At 51.0% G+C, this 24565-nt stretch overlaps 1 protein-coding gene across 2 annotated transcripts; it reads left to right on the top strand.

Moving 5' to 3' along the window:
* Positions 1-201: 201 nt before the first annotated feature.
* OCRL (OCRL inositol polyphosphate-5-phosphatase) lies at positions 202-23053 on the top strand. 2 transcript variants are annotated; one of them, XM_074835485.1, is made up of 24 exons: positions 202-373; positions 482-561; positions 1302-1381; positions 2287-2325; positions 3009-3119; positions 3196-3291; positions 3696-3816; positions 3904-4065; positions 4638-4739; positions 5208-5322; positions 7185-7301; positions 7453-7640; positions 9180-9291; positions 10386-10495; positions 11489-11624; positions 12552-12662; positions 12970-13135; positions 13339-13574; positions 16952-16975; positions 19421-19540; positions 19757-19841; positions 20380-20507; positions 21309-21420; positions 21537-23053. In XM_074835485.1, the coding sequence occupies exons 1-24, from the start codon at positions 341-343 to the stop codon at positions 21659-21661; spliced, it is 2709 nt and encodes a 902-aa protein (XP_074691586.1). In that variant the 5' UTR covers positions 202-340; the 3' UTR covers positions 21662-23053. The 2 variants fall into 2 exon arrangements, with proteins under 2 accessions (XP_074691586.1, XP_074691587.1); XM_074835486.1 differs by lacking the exon at positions 16952-16975.
* The last annotated feature ends 1512 nt before the right edge of the window (positions 23054-24565 follow it).

Genomic DNA, 24565 nt, shown 5'->3' with positions numbered 1-24565 from the left:
CAGCCAATCATCGCTCGCGGGCGGGGTCTCGGAGCGAAGTGACAGGTGCCGGTGAGCGCCCCGCTCCGGGTGGGTGCACAAGGGACCGGCACACGTGGCGTGGACGAGGTGACCGGGACCGCTGCGCGCCGGGAGGGGCCTGCCCGGAGCCCGGCGGACCCACCTTCACAGTCCCCCACGTCCACGCGAGGACCGGCCCGACCCCCTGTAGCCCCGCCCCTCCCGGTGCCGCGGGTGAAGCCGTCCTCCTGCCGGCAGGGGGCAGTGTGGCGGGCGGCGGGCGCCTCTCTGCGCCGCGCCGGTGATCAGCGCGAAGTCGCCGGGAGACCGAGGCGCCGCCATGGAGCCGCCCGCCGCGGCCTGCGGCCTCCTCGTATCCAGCGGGACCTGCCCGGGGCCGGGGCTGGGTGGGAGGGGCCGGGCAGGCGGGTGGGGAGGAGAGCAGTCGGTGGCGGCCGTGGTTTCCTTAGCTGCGGCGCAGAGCGTTGCCGGCACGGAGGTGCGGGCTGGGCGGCGGGAGCCGTGCGTGCTCAGCCTGGGCCGGCGGGGCGGCCGCTACGGGTGAGTGCCGGGCCACGGCGGGGCGGGGGGCCGGGGCAGCTCGGGCCTGGGTCGCTCATCCCGGTAGCGGAATGCGAGGGGCCGGCGCGGCTCCGGTTGTCTGCCGGGGGCAGGCGCCGCCAGCCAGGCTGGTCTGGCCGCTTGTGCCGGTGAGTCAGGCTGGGACCGCCGCTGCGGGGGCTCGGGCCGTGCGGGTGCCTTGTCCTGGAAGGACTCGTTTCTCTTCCACCGCCGCTGAGCCCCCGGGTCGCCAAGCCTGTACCGAGCTGGCCACTGCCGCTGGGGCTGTCTCGGGAAACTTAAAAGCTGCCGAGCGGCTGAGAGGGGCCGGGAGGCAGAGCGGGTGCTGGCGGCCGTGGCTTCCCCCGGCGTTCTCCCTGCGGCGAGGGAGACGGCGTCCTGCGAACAGGGACAGGAGCTGCTTTCTAGTTGTGCGTTTCTGCTCTGTTCACTGCTCCTCGGAGTTTCTCCTCGGAGCCAGAGGCACTGGCCACCCTAACGCCTGTGGCAGTGAAAGTTGAGCGGCACTTACTTTCTCACCACATGCACCCACATCCTGTATGGCTCTTTTTTCCTTTTCTCTTTTCCTGTCTCAGTACTACAGCAGTAGAAATCAAACATTGTGTTCCTCTGTAAATACAGCTCTTTGATATATTATATCTAGTGACTATATTAACAATTGTCTATATATGAGGAGGGAGTTGTTTCTGTATTTTTACAAGCCTTTTCTCTGTCTCCAGGATAGTTATCCAGTCACAGGAGAAAGAAAACTCTGATCCGGATTATATTCCCATCAACAGCCGCTTTAAATGCGTACAAGGTACTGACTGTCTGGAGTGGGCTCTCCTGTGGTGGCAGGAATCCACTGCTGTTTATCAGCAAAATCTGAAGTTAGTGGTGCTTCTTGATCAGCCTCCTGAGCACCCATATAGTTTGAATGCTTCCCCGTGAAACTAAAACTCACAGTTTATGGAATCCTGCTTCTTCCTCATCTGAGTGGGTAGTCTTCCCGTGTCAGCATACAGTTGTGAGGAACTTGGCTGGTTCAGATGAGTGGTGAGCTTGGCATCATACAGAGCCAGCCTGTCCAGCACTTCTCTGCAGTGGCTGAAATTTGGTGTCTGCTGATGTCTGTCGGTCTTCTCTAGAATGACAAGAGTTGGGATCTTTAGTCTAATTCCTGTATGTTTAGATCAAAACTTCTCTAAGGTCTGCAAGCTGTCATGTCCAAACAGCCACCCATTAAATGGGAAAGAGCTTTAGGCCTTGTCTTGGAAGAACTTAAGTAGCAGTGTATGTGCCTGGGGCAAATGCTTGTTCAGGAATAAAAGCACCTTTTCCTGGATTAGTTTAAAACCTTCTATGTAATTCACTGTGGTTCTGCCCATCATTTTTGCTGTGTAGACAAGCTCTGAAGTTCATTGTCAGGTTGGTCTTTCCCAAAGTAGCTATACTGATGTGGAACAAACCGTGCAGGTGTGCAAGAACTCTGAATATGAGGAATCTCCCCTGTGACGCTTTGATTGTGGGAAATGACTGTCCAGCCTGTCCAGATACAACCATTCTATTTTCCGGAGCTGTTATTAATAGCACAGATATAAATTAAAGCTGTTTGTTCCTTTGTTAGAACTTTTGTGGCTAGTTGCAGGCAGCATGCTTTTTTGAGTACTCAGTTACTGAAGCATTCAGTGTGAACTCTCTTGATCCTGTTTTCCTCTTTTCCAGAGGCAGAAGAAACTCTACTGATTGATATAGCGACAAACAGTAAGTTTTATAACTGCAGTCATGTGGCTAAAGCTCCTTTCAGGAAACAGGCTGTCTGTTGGGCTCTGATGCATGCTTATTTTACATACCACTTCATAGTCTTCCTCCATACTTTGTGTTTGTCTTTTGATCAAGCCGGGATTGTAATTCCTGTAATGTTGTCTGGCTCTTCTAGACAGTCGGTTGTCATGACAGATGCAGTCTTAAATGCCCAGATTGAAGTACTGGCAATTGGTCAGACTTTAACTTCTTAAATCATTTCTCAAGGCCCTGCGTTGCACTCTGAACCATTCCCATCTCCCTGTGGTTTCTTTGACCTGTACTTGAGCCTAGGTTACTATCTGCTCTTTTCGGTGTTGACAGCGCTCTGTCTAGTCACCAATTCTGATTTCCCTTTCAAGAAATTTTTCTTACTACTCTTAGAGCTCTTCTCTGCAAGATCGCAGTAGGGAGAAGTATTCCTAAAACCAGGAAAATATGACTGCTGATACCCCAGGCCCGGGGGGGGGATCTCAGAAGCACAGGGAAACCAGCTTAGGTGCAGGTTTCCAACGGAAACAATAGCTGGAAGTTGGCTTTCGTTGATGAGCTCAGAGGAGACCTAGAAAGCCTGGTCACTCTCGGGGCATAATATCTGTGAACCAGCCTTGACTGACTCTGTGAGTTTGTGTTTATCCCTGAAGCAGGCTGTAAGGTCCGGATACAAGGTGATGAGACAGCAGAGCGGCTCTTTGAAATACCTGATGAGGAGCGTTGCTTAGGATTCCTTTCAGAAGTGCAGAGCATTCAGGAAGGTACGCAGAGCTATAGTTGTGTTTGTGAAATCCTCTGACTGCCAGCAGTTTCTGACCTTGCTGATTTTTTTTCCAGCACACCTGAAAGCTTCTCTTCCTGAACCAAAGGACTCAGCCATCTGGCATCAGGTGGAGAAGAACCTCCCAGGTCTATCGCAGGCCTCTTCTTCAGGTACCAAACTGTCACCTTTGTATGCTCTGTGGTCTGTACAGTAATGGGGCGCTCAGGGGTAGGGAGCTGTGTCTGACCCTGCACCGAGCAGTCTGGCCTCTGCCCCATTTCCTCACTTCATGTCATCCCACACAAAATCTTGGTCCTTGGGTTCTGTTGCTCTGGACTATTCATTCCTTCTTGAGTGCTGTCTTCTGCCTAGTGCTTTGGTTCGTGTGTGTTAAGCTCCCTCCTGCCTTGATTTGTGGTTAGTACCCCTTTCTCTCATTCCCCAAGTGATCAGAGTTCATATATTGCTATTATCATTTGCTTTTTCACTTTCCATGGAGTCATATTTTTTCCTTCTTGATTTGAGTTGTTTTAAATTGTTTCTCAGGCCATTGTGCTTGGTTTTTTCATTATAGGAGCTCTGGGGTTTGAGGATGACTTCAATGCTCTAAGCCTAGAAGAGAAAAGAAACATGCAAAACCACCAAACAGGATCTCGCCGGGAACCCCCACCTCCTCCTGTGCCTCAAAATAGGCAGTAAGTAACATGGTGAATCTGTTCCCTTTTTTTCTTCTCTTCCTAGACAGCAGAACCGGTTTTAATTCTGTCTTGCTTCCTTCCTAGATTTCACCGAGAGAGAGAAGGTACATCAAGAGACCAGCCAAAAGTGACCAACACTATGCGCAAAATGTTTTTGCCCAGCACCCAGTCAGGACAGAGAGAAGGCCTCATCAAACATGTGCTTGCCAAGAGAGAGAAGGCATATGTCAACCTTCACAACTTCAGGTTAGAGCTGTGATGGAGGAACGGTGTGTGTAGAGGCAAAGCTGTTTGATCTCTTCTATGAACTCAAGTCTGGCCTGGGTTTGAAATCTGACAACTGCTGATATGTGGCCAGCTTGGGTAGCTAAACAAGAATCGGTGCAGTCTGAAAGTCAGTAAGTGCCTGCGGTGCAGCTTCTCCTTTTGCATCTCTTGCCCTGTGTGTGTCAGATCTCTTGACCCTCAAGGAAGACTGAAGCAGCTGGGCAGAAGGAGGATAAAGGCAGTCGTTCCACCACACTGTCTTAGTCTTGCCCCACATGACATGATGTTGAAAGAGCCAGATGTTCTCTGGCCCCAGTGAAATATCTTTAGTTTTGTAGCATTCTGCAAAATCCCTGAGATGAGTGTCACTGAAAATGAGCCAAGCCTAAAAGAATTTTCAGTTACCCCATAGCTGGCATAGCCCTGCGCATGGACAAGCTCACTTGTTGTGTCTGCTCCCAGCCTGAATGCTGCTGTGCGTGCACTGCAGAGACTGGGCTGATGCGGTTGTTACTGTGTTTTCTAACAGTTCAGCTGCTTTTGTGTTGTAGATTTTTTGTGGGAACATGGAATGTGAACGGACAGTCTCCAGACAGCAGCTTGGAACCCTGGCTGGTGTGTGACACAGAGCCTCCAGACTTCTATTGCATTGGGTGAGTAGCAGTGACCTCGTATTTACTTACAGTGCTGGGTTTCTTGTTGCTCTTGCTTGGATACTGGTGGGCTGTATTTGTTTTAAGTTCTGTTATGTTCTCGGAGGTTCCACAAAGCTGAGCTATGTCTCAGAAGAGCTGTCTGAGGGTAAAGAGCCATTTGGATGAGACAGAGTATCGGGTTAAACGAGGCTAGTGTGACATAACAAAATAGATTTTCCTTGAGGCATCCACAGATGGTTGTCCTCCGCCTGAAGTAATACTTCTCAGAGAGATGGTTGCTGGAGTGTATTGCAGTAGGGTCTCAGAGGCAGTGTGGTGAAATTCTGCTGCTTTATTTAGCAAGTGGGAATAAGGAGCTTCTCTTCCAAGAAGAGCTGTTGCTAGAGGTTTCACATTGGACCTTCCTGTAGAAAAAGGGTGATCTGTAGAAGGGGTGGGATGTGCTAAGTTGGCTTGGTTTTTTAGGTTCCAGGAGCTGGACCTCAGCACAGAGGCTTTTTTCTACTTTGATTCTGCAAAGGAGCAAGAATGGCTGGCTGCTGTGGAGAAGTCCCTGCATCCTCAGGCTAAGTATAAGAAAGTGAGTTCTGCTCAGTGCTCTGGGATCTTGTCATAGAGTTGGCATGACTGGAAGGAAGAGAGAAGTGGACTCACTCTTTCCTCACCTGACCCAAAGAGCAGTGACTGGAGAAACCAAGGGTGTATACTTGGCATGTGTGTACCTGTGCATGTCTCAAGTATGCCACATTAAATCTGGAGAGTCTATTTCTGCCCCACAGGTGTAGGGGGATATTGTACTTTGAAGCAGAAGTTTATAAAGATGGGGATTAAAATAACTTTATAAATTATGAGGTAGGTGTTAGGGAAGTAGGAATCATGGCAGTGGGTTCAAATTCTTTATCTGTGTTACCATCTCACCCTTGTACTATAGAAGCAAGGCGTGTCACGAGTAAATGAAATGAATAGCTCCATGAAGAAATGGGATAGTTTATGAGGTGAAATCTTCCAGAGGTTGCTGTCTTGGGACAGAATTGCCTCAGTTGTGGCAGCAGGACTTTATTCTGGCTGGTTTAGAGCAAGCCGTTGTTTTTTATCTCTGCTGTAGCAAACCCTTCTGCTGTAGCAAACCCTTCTCCTGTAGGTACCAGACCTAAATACATTAACTAGTTTCCCCTTCCTCCTTAGCCCATGTGCTCACTGTCACACCCCTGTCCTGCTTGCTTTGAGTTGAGCTCAGCAGCATGTGTTACAGGTCATCACAGCAGGGCAACAGAGCACCTCGCTGAACTGAGAGTCATCAAGAGGGAGCCAGGGGTCATGACCTGACCTGTGGAGAGGTTCATGTTCCCGTCCCTTTGCTTTACTTGAGTTTTAGGTGAATTTCTCCCACTCTTGTGAAAGGGAGAGAACAGGATATGACTGCAGGCAGGGGGAAGTGACTGAAATTGTAGATAAGACATGCGGTTGCATGCAAGTTCTACTCCTGCACAGTGGACTGAGTACTTGGGTTCTTCCATTTGAATTTTTTTATTTCAGCTTCTTCCCTCACTACATAGACTTAATCCCAACACATCTTAATGTTTCTATGCCTCTAAAGTGAGTGTGTAGACTGTGCCCAAGAAAATTAGGCCTTGTTGCTGTCTTTCAAAGTTGCGACGCCACTGTTTTGAAGGTGCTGGTAGGTCTGGGACTGCATTGGCTAGGGAATTCCCTAGGACTGGGAAATGCATTGGCTTAGTATGTGTAAAAGAATCAGCAGACCAGGGATCCTTGCTGGGACAGTGCACATAGGCACTGGGTTAACACCTGTGGTTGAGCTCTTAGCTCCAGAAAGAGACTCTTTGCGTTAGAGACTATTTTTCCAAGAAGCAAACGGTTAGTATAGCTCGGAGATGGCTGCCTTTTGATAGCCTGTGCATCAGGCGCGGCTGCCTCAGGAAATAAGAACTTCTCTGTCCGTTCCTCTCTAGCGCGTGTCACTGGCTCCGCTGTAGTTCCGTGTAAGCAAAGGTGAGCACTGACTCACAGCTGGACATGCAGCCTCCAGTGACAGCCATAGCCAGCAGCTCTCTGTGACATGCATAACTAGAGCACTCGGTATCTTCCTCCAGTTGTTTTGCTGATTAGAGCACCACTTAGTGTAAAAGACTGAGACTTCATGAACAGATATGCTATGTGTTTATTAAGTTTCTGTTACCTCACAAGACAGCCCTGTTTGTAGGGAGGCACCAGAGTGGGGAATGTAGTGAGCTCAGCACAGCTGATGGTTACTGGGGCATGACAGATTGTCCTCCAGAACCTTGCTTTGGGACTGGAGGTCCTTTGGGCGATGTGGCAAACAGGGATTGAGTACAAAACTTGAGCCCATCAGGCAGAGCAGGCAAATCAGAACTGTGTTTCCACTGCCTTTCTGGGAGTTCAGAATCCCTTTTATTTTTGCAGGTGCAAATGGTCCGTCTAGTTGGAATGATGTTGCTTATATTTGCTAAGAAGGATCAGCTGAGCAATATCAGAGAGATCATGACGGAGTCTGTGGGCACAGGAATCATGGGAAAGATGGTGAGTCACCGAGGCCAATTTGTTGCTTCCGTGTATCTGTGCAAGAAACAGCACAGTCCGGTTTTGTTCCCCTGTCTGTGCCGTCCCCATCTCCTCCCTGGTGCCTCACCTGCCACCTTCTCTAACAACTGCTGATACCTGCTCTCCCCAGGGCAACAAGGGTGGCGTGGCGGTGAGGTTCGTGTTCCACAACACAACCTTCTGCGTTGTCAATTCCCATCTCGCCGCTCACGTGGAGGACTTCGAGCGGCGAAATCAGGATTATAAGGATATTTGTGCTCGGATGAGTTTTGTAACCCCTGATGATAGTCTACCTCAGCTCAACATCATGAAACACGAGTAAGTTTATTTTTGCTGTTTTCCTTTTGAAGTGGTGTTGAATAATCCAAATCAAGTGAGAATCACAACAACAGGAGATTTCCTGCAGATAAATTTTCTGGCTTAATAATATAACTGAAAATGCTAAGGCCTCTGGTGTGCTCCTGCAGTCAAAGTAAGTGGTCACCTTCTCACTGTGGTGACTTGTGGAACCTGTCTCTAACGGTCCTTCCCCTGCATGTTGTTTAATACTTCTATTTCAGTAGGCACTGTCCCTGAGTCAGTGGCTGAACAATTTAGGGCTTGAAGAAACTGAGGGGGTTTTTTGTGGTGGGAAATGGGAGCCATGAGTAGGGGAAGAAAAGGGATAGTAGGATGGGCAGAGGCTATGCTGTTTAGGCTTTTTTGAGTAACAAATGCTTACAATTGCTGTTTCAGGTTATTTTTAAATGAATTGGATGATACGCAGGCAATACTTGATTTTTTTTTTTTTTTTTAATTATTATTATTATGTTTAGTGAGGTCATGGTGCTGAATAATCCAAATCAAACTCAAACGTGTGTACAACAAAGCATATAAATTAAGTTTTCTTCAACCTGATACGAATGATTAATACTTCTGTAGTTAATATTTAAATCATTTAAATACCGAAAATAAAATGTAGAGCGGATTAGTACAGAAAAAACTTCAAATATTAGATTATCCTTGATAATCCACTAATGGAAATTTTGAGGTTTGACTATAAACAGGAAGAGCTTTGATACTAGAGAGGGGGTTAGATTTTAATCTTTAAATTAAACCTTTATGAAGTAAAGAATGAGTACCACAAATGTTTCTTTAGCTGCTGGTAATGAGAAAGCTGTAGGTATGTTTGAAAGCCTGGAGAGGAGCAGAGTAAGAGCAGGTGCTAGTGAGGTATGGCTGATGGGTGAGGTAGGACGACATTCTGGAGGTCATAAACTCAACAGGAACCTAACTCTACTTTTGCCAATTCTGCATCAGTCAGTCTTTGCTAGGTAGATGATACAGCAGTGGCATGATCTGATTGAAAGAAAGGCAGAGGAAAATGAAGTGGTAAAACCGTGGTATTACACAAGGTGTGAGCATGCAGATACATGTGCATCAGCCTGCCTGACTGGTTGACAAGCAGGCTCTGCCTGTCATTGCCCTCTTCTGTACGCAAGAAAAGCCAGAATGCTATATGGATTTTGTGGAGCTTGAGAGGTTATGAAGCTTGGTGAGATACACTGGTTTCACTTCATTGGAGAGTTGGTGGTGTTCTCAGGCTTTTTTCAGGCTGAGGCAAACTCAAGTGTCTCCCGTTAAACTAAGTCTTCAATCCCATGTGAGATTCCAAAGGAGACGAACTTAGTACTGTAGTATCTGCTGCCACTAGAAATTTCTGCTGTCAGACTCGATCTTTCATCTCTCCTTTTGTCTTCCATGTGTCTCAACCTTAACCACCAGCAACCAACCATACATTCTCCTGCGTTTTCTTCCCTGTGTGGCCTGCAATACTAATTACTGGCTCTTCTTTTCCGTGTTTGTCTTTGTTTTCAGTGTTGTCATCTGGCTAGGAGACTTGAACTACAGGCTTTGTCTCCCTGATGCCAGTGAAGTGAAAAGTCTTATCAGTAAGAATGAGCTTCAGAAATTGCTGACATACGACCAGGTCAGTGAACTCCGCTTACGTTTGCTCCGTACTTGTGAGGTCATCTTGGTTTAAGATGTGCCCGTTCTTGGAAGGAGCTGGCAGATGCTCTGCGATAGGTGTCTGTAGACATAGATGCTAGACCCTAGCCAGAGCTCTGGGTGTCCTGCTGACATCAACCCCCTAAGCAAAAACAAATTGTACATTATACCGGGGTTGACTGGATGACTTGGGCAATTGCCGTAGAAGCGTCTTTGCGTCTCATTGGAAGGGGTCTCTCTTATGTACAAGCTACAAGCTAGAACATAGGAATTTGTAACAGCAACAAAAGCCGCGGTAATCAGTGTTCTGGAAGAGGTATTGATTTGGAGACCAGCGCTTGTAGCCAAGGCTCTCTGCTCAGCCAGTTTGACCTAAATTCTGTGCTGTAGGCTTCCCCGCTCAGCATTTCTTTGCAGCACACTAAAAACTGAGACAGCACCAGATGTGCCTTTAAGATGAAGGATTGTACCTGTGAAACATGAACGGAAATGGTGTAATATCATCCCTGACACACAATTTAACAGTAAATCTGATTGATTCTGTTCTGTAGCTCATTTCTGCTGTACTGTGGAACTTCATGCAGAAAACAACTGTAGCTTAGATTTTTGTGAGGAAAACAACTAGGAAATTTTTCAGAAGAGTAAATGAGAAAAGGAAGGTAGTGTAAGGTTGTCAGCCAAACACACTCCTGGAGGCTTTTGCTAAAATGACTGGCGGTGAAATATTAATGATGGTGATGCTTAAGCTTGAAAACTAATGAAGACATTTGCACAAGTGGAACAATTAATATTTCCCTTAACTATTGTTTTATGCTGTCTGCACGGTCTGGTAAGCAGCGCTGTGCAATTTATATTCAGTCTGTTTAGAAAACATTCAACTGATGTGTTGAATTTTTACCTTTGTTAAAGGTATAAGGCCTGAGAGGCAGCTTGGGGGATGTCTGGTGAATCCCATGGCCACAGGTTGCAATTGCTCTGCCTATAGATCTGCTCTCTGACACTATGCTGGGGGCAGTATTTGGGGTGGTTTGGTTTGTTTTGGTTTTTTTTTAAAGTGTTCTTTTTCTGCTTTAGCTGAATATTCAGCGCACTCAGAAGAAAGCATTTGCAGATTTCACTGAGGGAGAGGTTAAATTTATCCCCACGTATAAATATGACTCTAAAACAGATCGCTGGGACTCCAGGTAAGTCGGCTGCCAATGGACTTGTTTACCTATGACGTAAAAAGCATTTTCTCACAAAACTTGATTTCCTGCTTCCTAGAGCTGGAAATATGTCTCAGTGTTATGGTGATGGCTGGAGTGCATGGACAAGTTTGTGCTCCTCCATTTCCCCTGCTTTCTGAAATAAGCAGACCCTGTATACGTTGACCAGGCATGTGCCTTAAACTTCAGTTGCTGCTGATTCCAATAGATAGAGGCGAGTAAAGCATGAACTCACAGGTGACCCTGCACTGGAGGGTTTTTTGTGCTGCCAGGGACAGACAAACAGTATAAAAGGAATTGAAAAGATAAGGAAACACTCTGACTCATCCTGTCCCCTGACTTGCACACCCGCAGGGGTGGCTATGCTGCGATAGCAGTGGTTCCTGCTTGCTGATCTCTGCTTGGTGCCTCCCACAGACATTTATGCATCTGCTGCAGAAGCTTGCTCTAAATGGAGAAACTCCCAAGAAGGAGCTTCAAACCATACAGCGATTGGATTTTACTCTGCCTGTGTTTATGAATCAGCACAGTAGTTAATCTGGAGAAGGATAACCCAGGATTCAGAGTTCATAACATAATAGTAATAGCTGAGTAGACTTTCTGTAGTGGAAACAATAAGCGATGGATCAGACTGTAGTGGGCAGAAAGATCTGGCAGCAAAAGAAACTAGTGCAGCTTGGGTCACAGTACACATGGCTTCAGGCTGTGGAAACAGGCTTGTCTGAGGTTATCGTGTTTCCTGACACTGGAAAGGACGGGAATTTTAGCTACTGTGTAGGTAGGGGAAAGGGGAAGAGAGCAGGAGAAATAACGTAGCATTCAAGTTGAGGGAAGTGATAGGAGTCCATCCCATCACTGCTGATGCAGTCATTGACAGTGGGGGTGGAGGGAGCTGCCAGGCTGGGAAGAGGAACAGCTTGGATGGTTTATTAGGATTGTTGGATTTCCCTGGTAACCTGTTTTTCTTTGTAGTGGAAAGTGTCGTGTGCCAGCGTGGTGTGACCGAATCCTTTGGAGAGGAGGGAACATAAATCAGCTCCGGTACTGCAGTCATATGGGCCTGAAGACTAGTGACCACAAGCCAGTCAGCGCACTTTTCCGCATCGGGGTAACTTTTTTTATAAGCTAGGGTAGGATCACAATAATTGTCACGCATTCCTTCGGGAAGTGGTTATGTAGTCAAGGGCACCTCTGCTACTGCTGTTGCAAGAGGACGGAGTAAATAAAAATAAGGTGTGTCCACTGTGTGGGTGCACTGCTGTTGGGCAGCCCTGCCAGCCTCTGCTCCGCAAACAGCTCGGCAGCTGGGTGTTCCTGAGCAGCGCAGCTCATGAGCAGGGACACTGCTAAGCCACAGTAATGCCGGTGATTGCTGGAGTTTCCTCAAGCAGGTGTGGTCATGCAGTAAATAGAAAGGCATTCCCATCGACTGCTTTAATGATGCTGCTTAGCTTCTGGGGCATCTTGTACTAGAATGGGTGAGCTACTGTTTTCTCTCTTCCGCAAGGAGACGCAGCAGAAGCCTGCAGATAGTTGTGCCTGCTGTTGCAATGTTGCTTCTGATGCATTAAGAGAGCGTGTCACTGGTCCACACCTGAGTTTCTTTGGTGGTGAATGGCTGGCAGCAGATTTGTGTTTCCTAGCTTACTGAGTAGAGACAGTCCATGTCCATTTTTGCTACCTTCTGCTCCCTTAGTATCTCAAGTTTCCTTAAAGGAAAGCCTTTCTCCTCTTCTGGAGAATCACAAGTAATGCTGCAGGATGCCAATGCTGTCCTACAGAGATCACCCCTGGTAATGTCCCAGTAGTGTGATCAGTGGCCAGAAGGACCCTAGTAACATCTGTAGGGGTAAATTACACGTGAAGTTGCATATGCAGCTTGGAAGTGCACCCATGCGTGCAAATTCTCGTAGCCTTTCAGCTGCACGTAGCAAGTGCTTAGAGAAATATTTCACTTCTTCAGTTTGCTCATGATCAAAAGAGTTCCTGTGAAGCTGGTCAGAAACTTTGCCGGGTGTTTTCTGATCTTCCACAGGTAAAGGTCGTGGATGAGCAGAGGTATCGGAAGTTGTTTGAAGACATCGTTCGTATAATGGACAGAATGGAGAATGACTTTCTTCCTTCGCTGGAGCTAAGCAGGAGAGAAGTGAGGATGCAACCAGAGTTACTGTCCACTTCCCAAACACAGCAGCCTTAGAAGTGCTAGAACTACCTTTAAAGACTTCGATTCAGTAAACTGGATTATAGGAAATTGAACTTTGTCCATTATCTTATGATCAGGAGTTGGATTAGAAGGGACATCTTGTCTTGGCTTCTTGGCAGGCCTTCTGTTAGGAGTTCTGCATTGTGTGGGCACTTCTCAGTCATGGGCTGCCACTGCAGAGTCTGGGTGCCTAGCTGTGTGTCCCACTGTGGCCACTAATGTGATTTGTTGTTTTCTCTTTGCTCTGCAGTTTGAGTTTGAGAATGTGAAGTTCCGTCAGCTGCAGAAACAGAAGTTCCAGATCACCAATAACGGGCAGGTCACCTGTCACTTCTCCTTCATCCCAAAGCTCAACGATACCCACTACTGTAAGCCATGGCTTCGGGCTGAGCCTTGTGAAGGTTACTTGGAGCCGGGTGAGTTTTACCATGGTTTCTACAGTGTGTACTGGTGTAGACTGCCACCCCATCTCCCTTCAGTCCTTCCCACCTTTCTTGCCATCATCCTTGTCTGTTTGTCTTCTCAGTTTTGTGGCCTTTGTCCCTGCCACTGTATGCTTGTCCTTGTCATCCCTTTTGGAGAGTGTCTGTATGTTCTTGAGAGCTCCTGTCTGTTGCAGATGAGAGCACAGACATCTCCCTGGACGTATATGTCAGTAAGGACTCAGTAACTCTTCTGAACTCTGGCGAGGATAAAATTGAAGATATTCTTGTCCTTCACTTGGACCGAGGGAAGGACTATTTCCTTACTATCAGTGGGACCTACCTGCCCAGCTGCTTTGGCACTTCCCTGGAGGCCTTATGCCGAATGAGACGACCGATCCGAGAAGTTCCAGTCACCAAACTCATTGACCTGGTGAGTAACAGTGTTCTGGAGCAGCTCTCTTAGCAGGGAGAGAGCATATTCCCTCTCTTTACTCCTAAAACCAGGAGTAATACCTTCAGCTTGGGTCAGCTGTGCTGGCTCTGAGCTGATTTACTTTTTCCAGAGCTTGAGGTGCTCTTTTATTATTTCCCTCCACCACGACCAATGGCTTTTGACAGCCTGTACTTTATCTCCTCTTTCTGAGTAGGTTCTAAATATTGTTTGGTGAGCCACAAAAGTGATCCCAGCACCTTGTGTTTTGTGTTACTGTTGTGTTGGTGCTGGTAGGCTCAGCTGGGTGGCACTGGTGTGTCATAAGAGGTATGATTTGAAATGCTCTCCTCCAAGGTGCCTAGGCTGCTTCTGCGGTGACGGTCTCCAGGATCCTTTTCCTTCTGGATGCTTGTGGCATTCGCACTGCTCAGGGATAGGAACAAGCAGAAGCACAAGGACCAAGGAAAGGAGTTTGATGCTGTTAGGTGTACTGATGAGTACAGCTCAGCAAGTGGCCAATCTTGCAGCCTCTCTGGCCAGTTCCTCTCACACTGACCACAGTGAGCAAGCTCTTCTGCAATGCAGAGATAACAGTTCCTCTCCCCAAGCTTCTCTGGCCCCTAGCATCAATATTCATCCTTCTGAAGCCACTTGTGTGTGTGTGTGAGGGGGTGCAATTGTGCCCTAGTCACCTTTTGTCTTTTTGGTATCTCATGGCTGTTTCTGACACTAAGCCCCATTTGGGGATCTTAATTCTTGTTTTCAGCCTGTGTTCCTTCCTCTCTTCTGATGGCCTTTCCTGGCCTTGCTTCAGTGAGGTTTAGCAGTTCCTGAGTTTTAGTCTATTTACTAATTCTTGTTTAGCCAGAAAAGCCATTTCTTTTTTGTTCACCTGAAAGATTAGCCCAATTGTTCTAGTCTCCCTGACATGTGATACCTTTCCTCTTCTCATATCTCATAGTCTCATCCTCTCATCCTTACACGCATTTTATTTTTTTTGTCCAGTGAGGTGCTGCTTTTTCACATCTGTAGATTTGACAGCTTCCGCTTCCATCTGCTTACACTTCTTTCTCTTCCCTTTAGCAGTTGCACCCCACCTCTTGCTGCGCCTTCCAGTTCCCACCTTTTGTGTCTACTTTTTTCAGAGGCCCAACATACAGAAAGGCTGGTTTTATAGCACAGTTTTGATTTTGTAATCACCAGATCAGACTAAGCAGAATCCAGGTGGCAAGATACAATGTTTGCCTTAATTCAAGAGGCTAATCCAGGCCTCAGGCTCCTCATACTCTTCAGGATTTGATTGAAAGTCAGTCTTGTTCTAGGAGTGTGTTGAACTTGATCTGGAGCATTCTTTTAGTCTTGGTGGCGTTTCCACCTGCTTTTTCCTGCTCAGTGCTCAGCACTGACTTTTTGCTTGATATATAGGAACTTGGGCCTAGACTCTTAGCTTCTGCCTTCAGACACACACTATTGCTTCTCTAAGAGTACTTTGAGGCTGCTTCTGCTTCCTTTACCTATAGGTTTTCTCCTTCTGTTATTCAGTGAAACACATAGAAATACAGGGGCAAAACCATCGGAGAAGAGCACCCTGTCCTAGTATCTGCAGCAAAGAAACAGTGTCTCGTGTCAGTGAGGTCAGTGTGTCTGCAGTACTTCAATCAGAACATGTTAAGCAAATTCAAGGCCCAAAGCAAAATTTAGTTGCTTAGATTATAAAGCTACTGTCATGTTAGAGCTATTTTAGGTCTTTTGGTTTTGATCATACCTGTGAGTTGAGAAATTCTTGGAGACAGGACAAACCGGGCACTTTCAGCAAGGGAGCGTGGTGCACGTGCTAACCACTCTGCAGCCCAGAGGTGTTTTGGTCCAGTTACGTGTCTTTAGGTGATGTTTAGACTGTGTGAGAGGAAGGCACTGTGTTTGTATATTAAGAACCATTTTCCCTCCCGCACTTCTGTAGCATTAGGGCTTGTCATTCACTGCATCAAACATTTTTCTCAGCCTGCCTAGACCGTATCTGTTGTCTTCAGGATCTGGAGAATGCAGGTCAGGAAGGGTCCGAGAAGCAGTTTGATGCAGGATAGCAAAGTGTAGGTGGGAGCTTGTTTGGAAGTGGCTCTTCTAGTTCTCCTGGAAGAAGCTGCTGACACTTGAGCATCTTGCTTTTGGGATTTCAGTATTAGTGTCTCATCCTATTTTTTTCTTGGGATCTTACTGTGGGCTTTATAAAGCCTCTTGAAGAATCTGTCGGGAGCAGGTTAGTCTCACGGATCTAATCGTGCTGAACACTACAGGAAGAGAGGTGAACAGCAGGGCAAGCAGTCAGGTAGGTGGTGGTGAGACTGTTGGGATGACTCACCCAGTTATGAAACGAGCCTCTCTGCTGTGCGGCGTGGCTATCTGGCATCCCAAACCTGTGACTGCAGTCCCTCCCCCTGTGCCTTGGAAGAAAAACCTGCGCCAGCTCGTGTTTGGAGCAAGCTGTTCTCTGCAAGAGGCCGGTCTGTTGTGGCTGTGTTAAAACTCAGTGAGCCTCCCAAGGAAGCAGGCGCTGCAGAAGGCGCAGGGGAGCCCGAGGTGCTGCTCCCTCCCAGGCATGGCGGCTGCAGCTCTGCTTCCAGCTCAGCCCTTGAACACGTTTTAGTGCTTCCACCCTGAAAGGTCAATCCGCCAAAACTCAGCTTGGGCAACCTGCTGCTGTTTCCTCCTGCAGACTCCGCTGAAGAGTGTCTTACGCTGCCAGCCTGCACTGTGCTGGTTTCAGGATCACCTGAGGGACTGGACATGCAGCCTGGAGGGGGCTTTGGCATGCTCCTCCTTGCAGTGTGTTAATGCTATTAGGTTGAGACAGATGAGCAGCCTGGGGTTTTGAGCACAAACACTCATTTCCCTGACTATACACAAAGCTGCTTAGGGGGCCTGTTAGCTCCGCAGCTGCCACACACTCAGAAGTACAGATTTAGCCTAGTGAATGTTTTATCTCTGGCCTGGTCACAAGGGCAGATGGCTGAAATAATACCAGGATATTTATTTCTGACTGAGAAGACTCAAGAAGGGGAGCTTTTTCCTGGCGGACACCTCTCATCTGCCTGTGGCCTGACTGTTGGCTAGATAGTGAACAGTGCTGCAGCAAGGCCCCTTTGAGGAGTTTGTGGAAATCCTGACAAGGTTGTGTATCATGTGAGCAGGATTTTTGCTAATTGGCAGGCAAATCTCTCACAGCAGGTTTAACTTTGGCCACGTCAGCAAAAATGTGTGAAGGACCTGGCATTCAGTGGGTTCTTGTAATGCAAATTAGGTTTCTGCTTAATCTGAGGGTGCATTCTCTCTCTTAACGATACTTTTTCCTCTTCTCTCTTTCCCACTGCTCTCAGGGAGAAGACAGCTTCTTAGAGAAGGTAATGCAAGAAATTGCTGGGGAAGTCTGCTTCTCAATGTCTTGTTTGTAATGAAGGAGAGAGTTTTCCCCTTGTTTTCTGCTGAAGAGGGAAGGGGAGGTGGGTGCGGAGGGAGCACTTGTTCCAGCAAAGCCTCTTAGCACAGCTGTGGGCTAGATGAGAACATGTAGGAGCACAAAGTGACCCTGTAGCCAAGATGGGGCCAGCCCAACTGAGCTGCTTAAAGCTCACCAAATTTGCTTTGGGGGAAAAAAATACTCTCCTGATCCTTCCAACAATGATAGATATTTCCAGAAAAGATTGGCAACATTTGACATATCTGAATTAGCTCTAACTGTACACAGAAGGTGGGGTTCACCACAGCATCCTCTTCAGACATGTGTGAAGAGGGCTGAATTAGAAAACTTGAAGTCTTGTGCTCTTTCTAGCTTGTGTCCTTATGGAGGCCAAGGGAGGGCCTCTCATAGGAGACAGATGTTTCTCTGCTTCCTCAAGCAGCAGAGCTTGGGCTGCCAGCTCATAGCCACCTGCCTGAGCAGGATTGCTGCTTTACTTTGCACCTGTGCTTTGCACTGGAGGCCAAGCGAGTCAAATCTTTTCATTCGAAGAGCAAGTGGGAGATGCTGGGGTGTATGTGGCAGCGTTGTTGCTGCTTTCCCTGTGCCAGCTCAGACGTTTGGTAACTTGTTTTTGCTGGCTCTGTGTGGACTTCCCAGGCTGGGTGACTTGGCCCTCTCCGGGCTGTCAGTGCCGCAACAGGGTAAAACAAGAGAGGGAATGGGTGTCCCCTCTCCAAGAGGGGACTGAATTCGGGTGTTAAACCAGATCCATCTCCCAGACTCCTCCCTAGCAGAGGGGAAGGGAGGAGTTTGGTGTGCCTGCCTTCTGGGAACAGCCTTTTACAGAGCATCTTCATCTTCCTTCCCGCGGAGAGGACACGGACGTGCCTTCCCGTCCTCGCACACGGCAGGAGAGGGCGCTCGGTGCCTGGCCAGCGCACAAGGAAAACCGAGAGCCCAGCACCGCCTCCTCCTCCTCCTCCACTGCCTTGAGGAGCTCCGAGCTTTCTCTTCCTCCTCTGCTCTAAGCGGCTGGGGTCTCCTGCCTTGGGGGTCTCCACAGCTCTCCAAGTCGTGCCAAGGGCAGCCTGGCAGAGTCGAGCGCTGCTCTGGCACTCGGTTCCAGTGCTGCAATGCCCTAGCGTGGGGATCTTCTGTTGCAGAGCCTTTAGCTCTCAAAGAGGGTCTACAGCTCTCACTTTTTCCCTCTTAGACGAAAGTTGTAACGTGCTTGCCTAACATACTGCTTCCAAACCTTCCCTGTGTGCTTGGATGAGTGAGGCAGATGTGTAGCCGTGACCCAGTGTCTGCTAGCTGGGGAAAATATAGTGGTGTGGGGGGCAAAGCAAAGCTGTATTGTGCTGTGTGGCAAGTGTGGGTATTGCCCGTGCTGGTGGGGCTCGTGCCAACCTGAGGTGTCACTGGGTGCACTGGAGGAAGCCGAACCCAGCCCCGGCTGGCTGTGAGTGACTGTGTGTGCTGCAGAGGGACAGCGATTACAGTTGTCATGTAAGGTGACAGCTGAAATGCAGCGCTTTGCGTTTGGCTTGTGGCGCTCCTCTCTGCTGGTGTCCTTGGGTTGTGTTCCTGCTTGTGCCCGTCTCTTCTGGGTGCTTCTGCTGAATGTGCTTCAGGAGAGCTGTGCATGGCTTCCTCTCCGGGAGCACACAGGAACGTAAGCGATCGTAAAGTGAGAGTAAAATCAAGCAAAAAACATTGATCCTGTTAAAGATTGGTGTGATGGAGATTTCTGAGCAGCTGAGCTCGTCAGCTGCTTTGCATGAGTAAGCGGGAAAATGTGACAGTGGTGTCAGGGTAGTCTGTGTTCAGCAGAGACCTATCCTTAGGAAAATCAGGAAAAAAACTTTAGAAAACTGGACTGATTTAGAGGCTGGAGGGACAGACATGGTCAGAGCACACAGGAGTCAGGAGAGGCATGTCCTTGATTCTGCATCCAGAGGAGATCAGCTGGATGAGCGAGGCGTGGTGGCTGGATTTAACCTACAGTTTGTAAGCTAATGCAGCAGAAGGACTCATTATGCTCCAGTCCTCCAGCATTGGGTGCAGGGTGGGAGTTGTGATTTGGACAGGCCATCTTGGACAGCACGAGACCCATCCTGTGGGAGCTGGTGTGGCTGGGGGAGCTCCTCTGAGGTGTGGCTGAGACTGTCTTCTGCAGTTTCATGGTGGACCAGGCAGGTTGTTCTGTGGGGCAGCAGGAGGGAGTGGAACTGGGACCCACAGAGTGATGGCTCTGTGCTGTAAAAGCAAGTAAAGGCCAGATGAGTCCTGGGTCCTGCTTCTTCCCCTCTCCAGGCTTTCTTTACCAAGGCCCTTCCAGAGGGACTGAGGTTTCCCTGAAACCTTGTGTGCTCTTTGTCACCAGGAGAAATCCGTTCTGCAGATGGGCTCCCTGGACAGTGAGGAGGCGAGTGGGATGCCGCTGCAAGTGCCAAAGGAGATCTGGCTCTTGGTGGACCACTTGTTCAAGCATGCCTGCCACCAGGTGAGGGAGAGGGCCTCTTCGGTGCTGGGGAGCTCTGAGAGCTTGGTCACCTGATTCATCACTAGCACCTGGAGATCAAATCTGGTTTGGTTTTTATAGGGCAGGGCTTTTCCCCTGTGCTTAAGGCTGGGGGTACAGCTTTCACCCTGCTGTCACTATGTGCCTCGTCCTTTTTGAGGAAGGTGACTTTGTCCATCCCTGTGCTTTTTTTGGCAGGAGGATCTGTTCCAGACTCCAGGCATGCAAGAAGAGTTGGAGCAGATCATTGACTGCCTGGACACCAATATCCCCGAGACAATCCGTATCCTTGCTACACCTGACTTCCCCAGGAGCCTGCTGGATCTCAGCTCTGCTGGGAGAGCTCCCTCTCAGGAGAGCTTATCTGTGATCTTTAGCTGACAGGGTCCCTACTGGGAGGTTGGCTCCCCTCTGTCCCCCCAGAGATAACCTCTCCTGAAGCTGAACATGTGCTGGCTAAAGCAGCTACGGGGCCAGAGCTCTGGAAGCCTCTGCCAGGCTGTGCCAAGTGCAGGAGCTGATGAGGGTGGACACCAGGGAGCATCGCCTGGAGAAGGGGCTAATGGAGCAGACGACTTCTGTGGGGCCAGAGGGTGGGCAAACGCAGTGCCGGGTGGATGGAACAGCATTTTCCATGGTTGGGGGACCACAGAGGAGGAGCAGGGCTTTGGTTTCAGGGAGTGGTTAGGCAGGCAGAGAAATTGCAAGACCTGTAAAGAGGAAGCAGGGACTAAGCAACTGGGAAGGAGGAGAGGCAGTAGTGGACTGCGGGGGGAGGTGGCCCACGTGCTCATCATGCCCCTTGATGCCCACCGGTCCAGCGGGCAGTAACCACTCTGTGGCCGAAGCACTCCTCATCTTCCTGGAGGCTCTGCCAGAGCCAGTGATCTGCTACGAGCTGTATCAGCGGTGCCTCGACTGGTCGCACAACAGCCGGCTGTGCCGACAGGTATGGTGCTGCCTCTGCCTCTGAGCGCTTGCTGCAGGTACAGGCAGCTCTCCCTGCTGCTGGGAGCTCTGCCTTGACCCTGCGGCTTGCTGGGTCCCACTCCCTTCCCATGAGCTGGTGAGGGGCTTTGGGAACAGGCACTTGGAGGGTCTTTGCCGTGGGCAGGATGACCTGGGTGCTCTGGCAGAGCTTTCCTGCCCCAGGGTTGACACTGCAGTGTCTCCCAGCAGTCCTGGTGGCTTCCAAAAGTGTCACCCTGAGCACATGGGGAAGAGCAGCCCTGGGGAGTGGAAGAGCCTCCACTGGTCCTGAGGGCTTAAGCACCTGCTCAGAGCTGCAGTTCTATGCTTCTCTTAAGGACCAGGACTGAGTGGCTCTTGAAAATAGCTGGTGGGGCAGCAAGCAAGGCCAGGCATGTCCTTGGGCAGAGGAAGAGGTTTCTGGGGTACACTTTCAGTACTGGCGTCACGAAACATTGTGTTGGTCTTCGTGCTGCCACGGGGGTGAGAGCTGGGAAGGGGCGGGAAGCAGCCCCAGGGCAGCGGTATTTTTTCCCTGGTGCTGCAGTTATCCTAGAGGCAGCGTTGCCAGGAGCCAAAGCCCATGAGTGCAGTCAGCACTGGACTACAGCTTGTGGCTTGTTGCTTGCTTTCTGGGCCTGTGGCTCACACCCGCAGTCACTCAGTGACCTCAAGGCAGCAGAGGGGTAAGGCTGCCCGCCCGGAGTCCGGAGTCCCACAGCCTGGAGTCCAGGCTGCAGCGGTGTGAGCTGGGGGAGCTTCCTGTCTGTTTTCTTTGCAGGTGATTTTTCAGCTGCCTCGTTGCCATCGCAGCGTGTTTCGGTACCTAATGTCATTCCTCCGAGAGCTGCTCAGATACTCGGAAGACAACAACGTCAGTGTCGCCATGATCGGTAAGTGTGTCGCTTCTCCGCTCCGCGCCTGCTGCCCTCACTGAAACATAACCCCTGCCTGGCGCCTTTCAAGGTCTCCAGTCCTGACCAATAACTAATTTTGCCTACCTCTGCAGCCGCCTTGTTCTCCAGCCTCCTCCTGCGCCCTCCACCCAATCTGATGGCAAAGCAGACTCAGCAGGACCGCCAGCGTGCCATCAACTTCCTCTACAGCTTCCTGCTTGCTGGGGATGAGGAGTGACTCCTGCCCTGTGCCAAAGCTGAGGCCTGTGCCCCCAGCCTTCTGCTGAGGCCGGGCCTCTGACAGCTCCAGAAGGGTAAAAGGCTCTAAGCTACTCCAAGTGCCGTGTTTACAGTTGGAAGGGACGTGTTCCCCTCTCCTTCCCACTGCTGTACCCTACGCTGCAGAGGACCTGCACACTCATTGCACTGCCATCCACGACAGGAGCCTCCTGCTTTCTCCCTGGGATCTGGGTGGATCTGTTGATACCCAAGCACTGTGCCAGCAGCCTGATCGTCCCATGGCAGTGTCACCAGTTGCCCAAGTCATGCTTCTCTCTCCTTTTCACCCCCTCTCCCTGGAGCCGTTGCGGGGAAGGGTGTAGACTGCCGGTACTCTTGGAGGGCTGTGGCACAGCTGGGTGGTGCTTGGCCTCCACGCTGTGTCCCTGCGGGCACAAGGCGTGCAATCTGGTGTGTACTGACTGTACCGGTGAGAGCCCCGTGCTGGTGTTGGGCACGTGTCACCCTCTGCCACCTCTGCAGCAGACCAAGCCACCCCTGATGCCCCATCACCGTGTGTGAAAGCTGGACTGTGGCTGTCCCAGGAAGGTTATCTGGACATTTGGCCTCTTTCCTTCAGCAGGGCCTTAACCCCTTCTCCTCCCAGCACACAGGTGTCTCCCTGCAGTCCCAGCCTTCTGCCACTGTCACCTGGGCCTTGCTCTCCTCTCTCCCTTCCCCTGTGCCCCAACTTCCCTCTGGGACACAGGGGATGGTGGGTGACTTGGAGGGGTGACTGGGGCAGGGCCGTGAGCTGCGCTCTGCTTCTCCAGGGCTGTCCCCATGCGTGACACGGAGCAGGACACAGCTCCTCTCCCTTCTTTGCAGAGCCTCTCCCACCCTTGCAGAGCCATGGGGGGCATTGGATGCTGTCCTTCCCCTCCTCCCCAAGGGGCTACCCGAGGGTGCAGGCTGGGGGGTGGGAAATGAGCCAGAAATCCACCTCAAGGCCCCGAGGAGCTGCTGGTGGGCATGTGGGGGGTGTTGTGCCAGGGGTCACACGCAGCTGGGGAGGGTGCAAGAGGGAGGCCTGTCCCACTGAAACACTAAGCAGAGCCCTGCTTGCTCGGGCCAGGGGCTGCGTGGCCTTGGCTGTGGGAGGCTACTGCCAGAGATGGGGGGGGGCTGTGGTCCCAGAGACCCCTGGAGCCTGTGCTCAGCCCACAGGGGTCTGTGTGGCTTCATGGACCCTGTGCACTGGCGGAGCTGCTGGGGGCTCCCCTACCTTGTGGCTCTTTTTTTTTTTTTTTTTCCTTTTCCTCTTTTCTTTAAAATTTTTAAATTACATAATTTATTGGGAAAGTGTTCGTTCCAAATAAACCTCCGTTCTGCAAGGTTTTGCGGGGCTGCACTGGGTGCTCACACTGAGCCTGCCATCCCTCACGTAGCTCCGCGCCGTGCGGCCTGGGGGTGGCTGCTGCTGGACCGCAGCGTCCCGTGACGCAGAGCTGCGGCTCGGCTCTGCCGTCCTCCCTTCCCGGGGCTCTGTCTGAGCCGCTGGAGTCTTCCCAAGGCAGCCGAGTCCTTTCTCAGGCTCTCCCACCACCCCGGCAGCATGCCAGGCAGAGCTGGGGGACAGCAGTAGAGGTTCCCATCCTCCTGGTTCCTGCTGGTTTAGCTCCTGCTCCTGGGCAACAGCTTGTAGCCTCCTGACATGCAGGCAACGTGGAGCCCAGCGCCGGTTGCCTGTTTGGCGCCGTGGCCTGGCACACGCCACGCTGGGGACGGTGCCGCCGGCAGAGTCGGCACGGAGCAGGGCCGGGGAGGGTGGGCGCAGCAGGGTGTTGGTGCCAGCACGTGGCACAGCTTTTGCGGCGATGCCTGTGGACCTCGGGTCCCTCCGGCCCTGCTGGCTCGGCATCTGGAGCAGCAGTGGAGAAAGCCAGTGCGTCCTGCTGCAGGAAACGGCCGCTGGTGTCATCTCCATCTGCTTCCTGCCGGCTCCTTGAGAGCAGGGCTGTGCCCGGGCAGCTGCTCCCAGCACCGTCACGGAGGGGACCGGCGCAAGGTGCCGGCATTGTTCCCGCGGCCACCACATTCCTGCCACTGCCGGCGGAAATGCCGGAGCGAGCTCGAAGCCCTGCTGCTCCCCAGGGATGGGGCTGCAGCCTGGGCCTGCCCATCCTCCAGGCTTGGCTGGGGGCACAGAGGTACTGGGGCGACTTTGGAGGCTGTTGGCACGCTGCTCTGCACCCCGCATGGCAGTGGAGGGCTCACGCACACCTCTCAGCTCACCATGGACATCAGGGGACTGGCGGATGCCAATGGTGACCGGGTGGTGGGACTGGTGTAGCTGGTAGCATCCCAGCAGCATGTGTCTGCCGCAGTCGGTCACGCTCAGCCTGCAATTTTGGCACAGCCAGTGTCCCATGTCCTAGATGTCCATCACTGGCCCCAGGTGGGGCTGTGAGCCCTGCCCATCCCCCTGGATGCAGCCAGAGGTCCCCAAGAACTGGCGGGTTCCAGCGGCTGCTCAGCCCATTCCTGTCCTCTCTCCCAGCGTCCTTGTTTCCCCACTCAGCGAGCCGGGAGCCAGCAGAGCACCCCGTCCTCGCCGTGCCAGGCCTGGCACCTGCACACATGCACAGGGACAGCAGCCAGGCAGCTGCCTGGCGTGGGGGGCTGCCCGTATGCCCTCGCCGTCTGCCCCTGTCACCGGAGACCTTGCACCCCTCGGCCTTCAAACCCAGCCACCGCACTCGAAATGGTGCTCCAGCTGTGCCTCTCCCTGCCTGCCTGTCCCTGCCCACTCTGCCCATGCCCCTGCCCCCAGCACTGCCCTTGTGCCCCACCGCCGGCACTGCCACAGCTCCCCGCTGCAGCGCAGGGGCTCCAGCACTGCAGGCAGCGTGCAACGGAGCTG

This window comes from Strix aluco, chromosome 10, assembly GCF_031877795.1.
Source record: "Strix aluco isolate bStrAlu1 chromosome 10, bStrAlu1.hap1, whole genome shotgun sequence".
NCBI lineage: Eukaryota > Metazoa > Chordata > Aves > Strigiformes > Strigidae > Strix > Strix aluco.
This window is presented reverse-complemented; position numbering and strand designations above follow the sequence as displayed.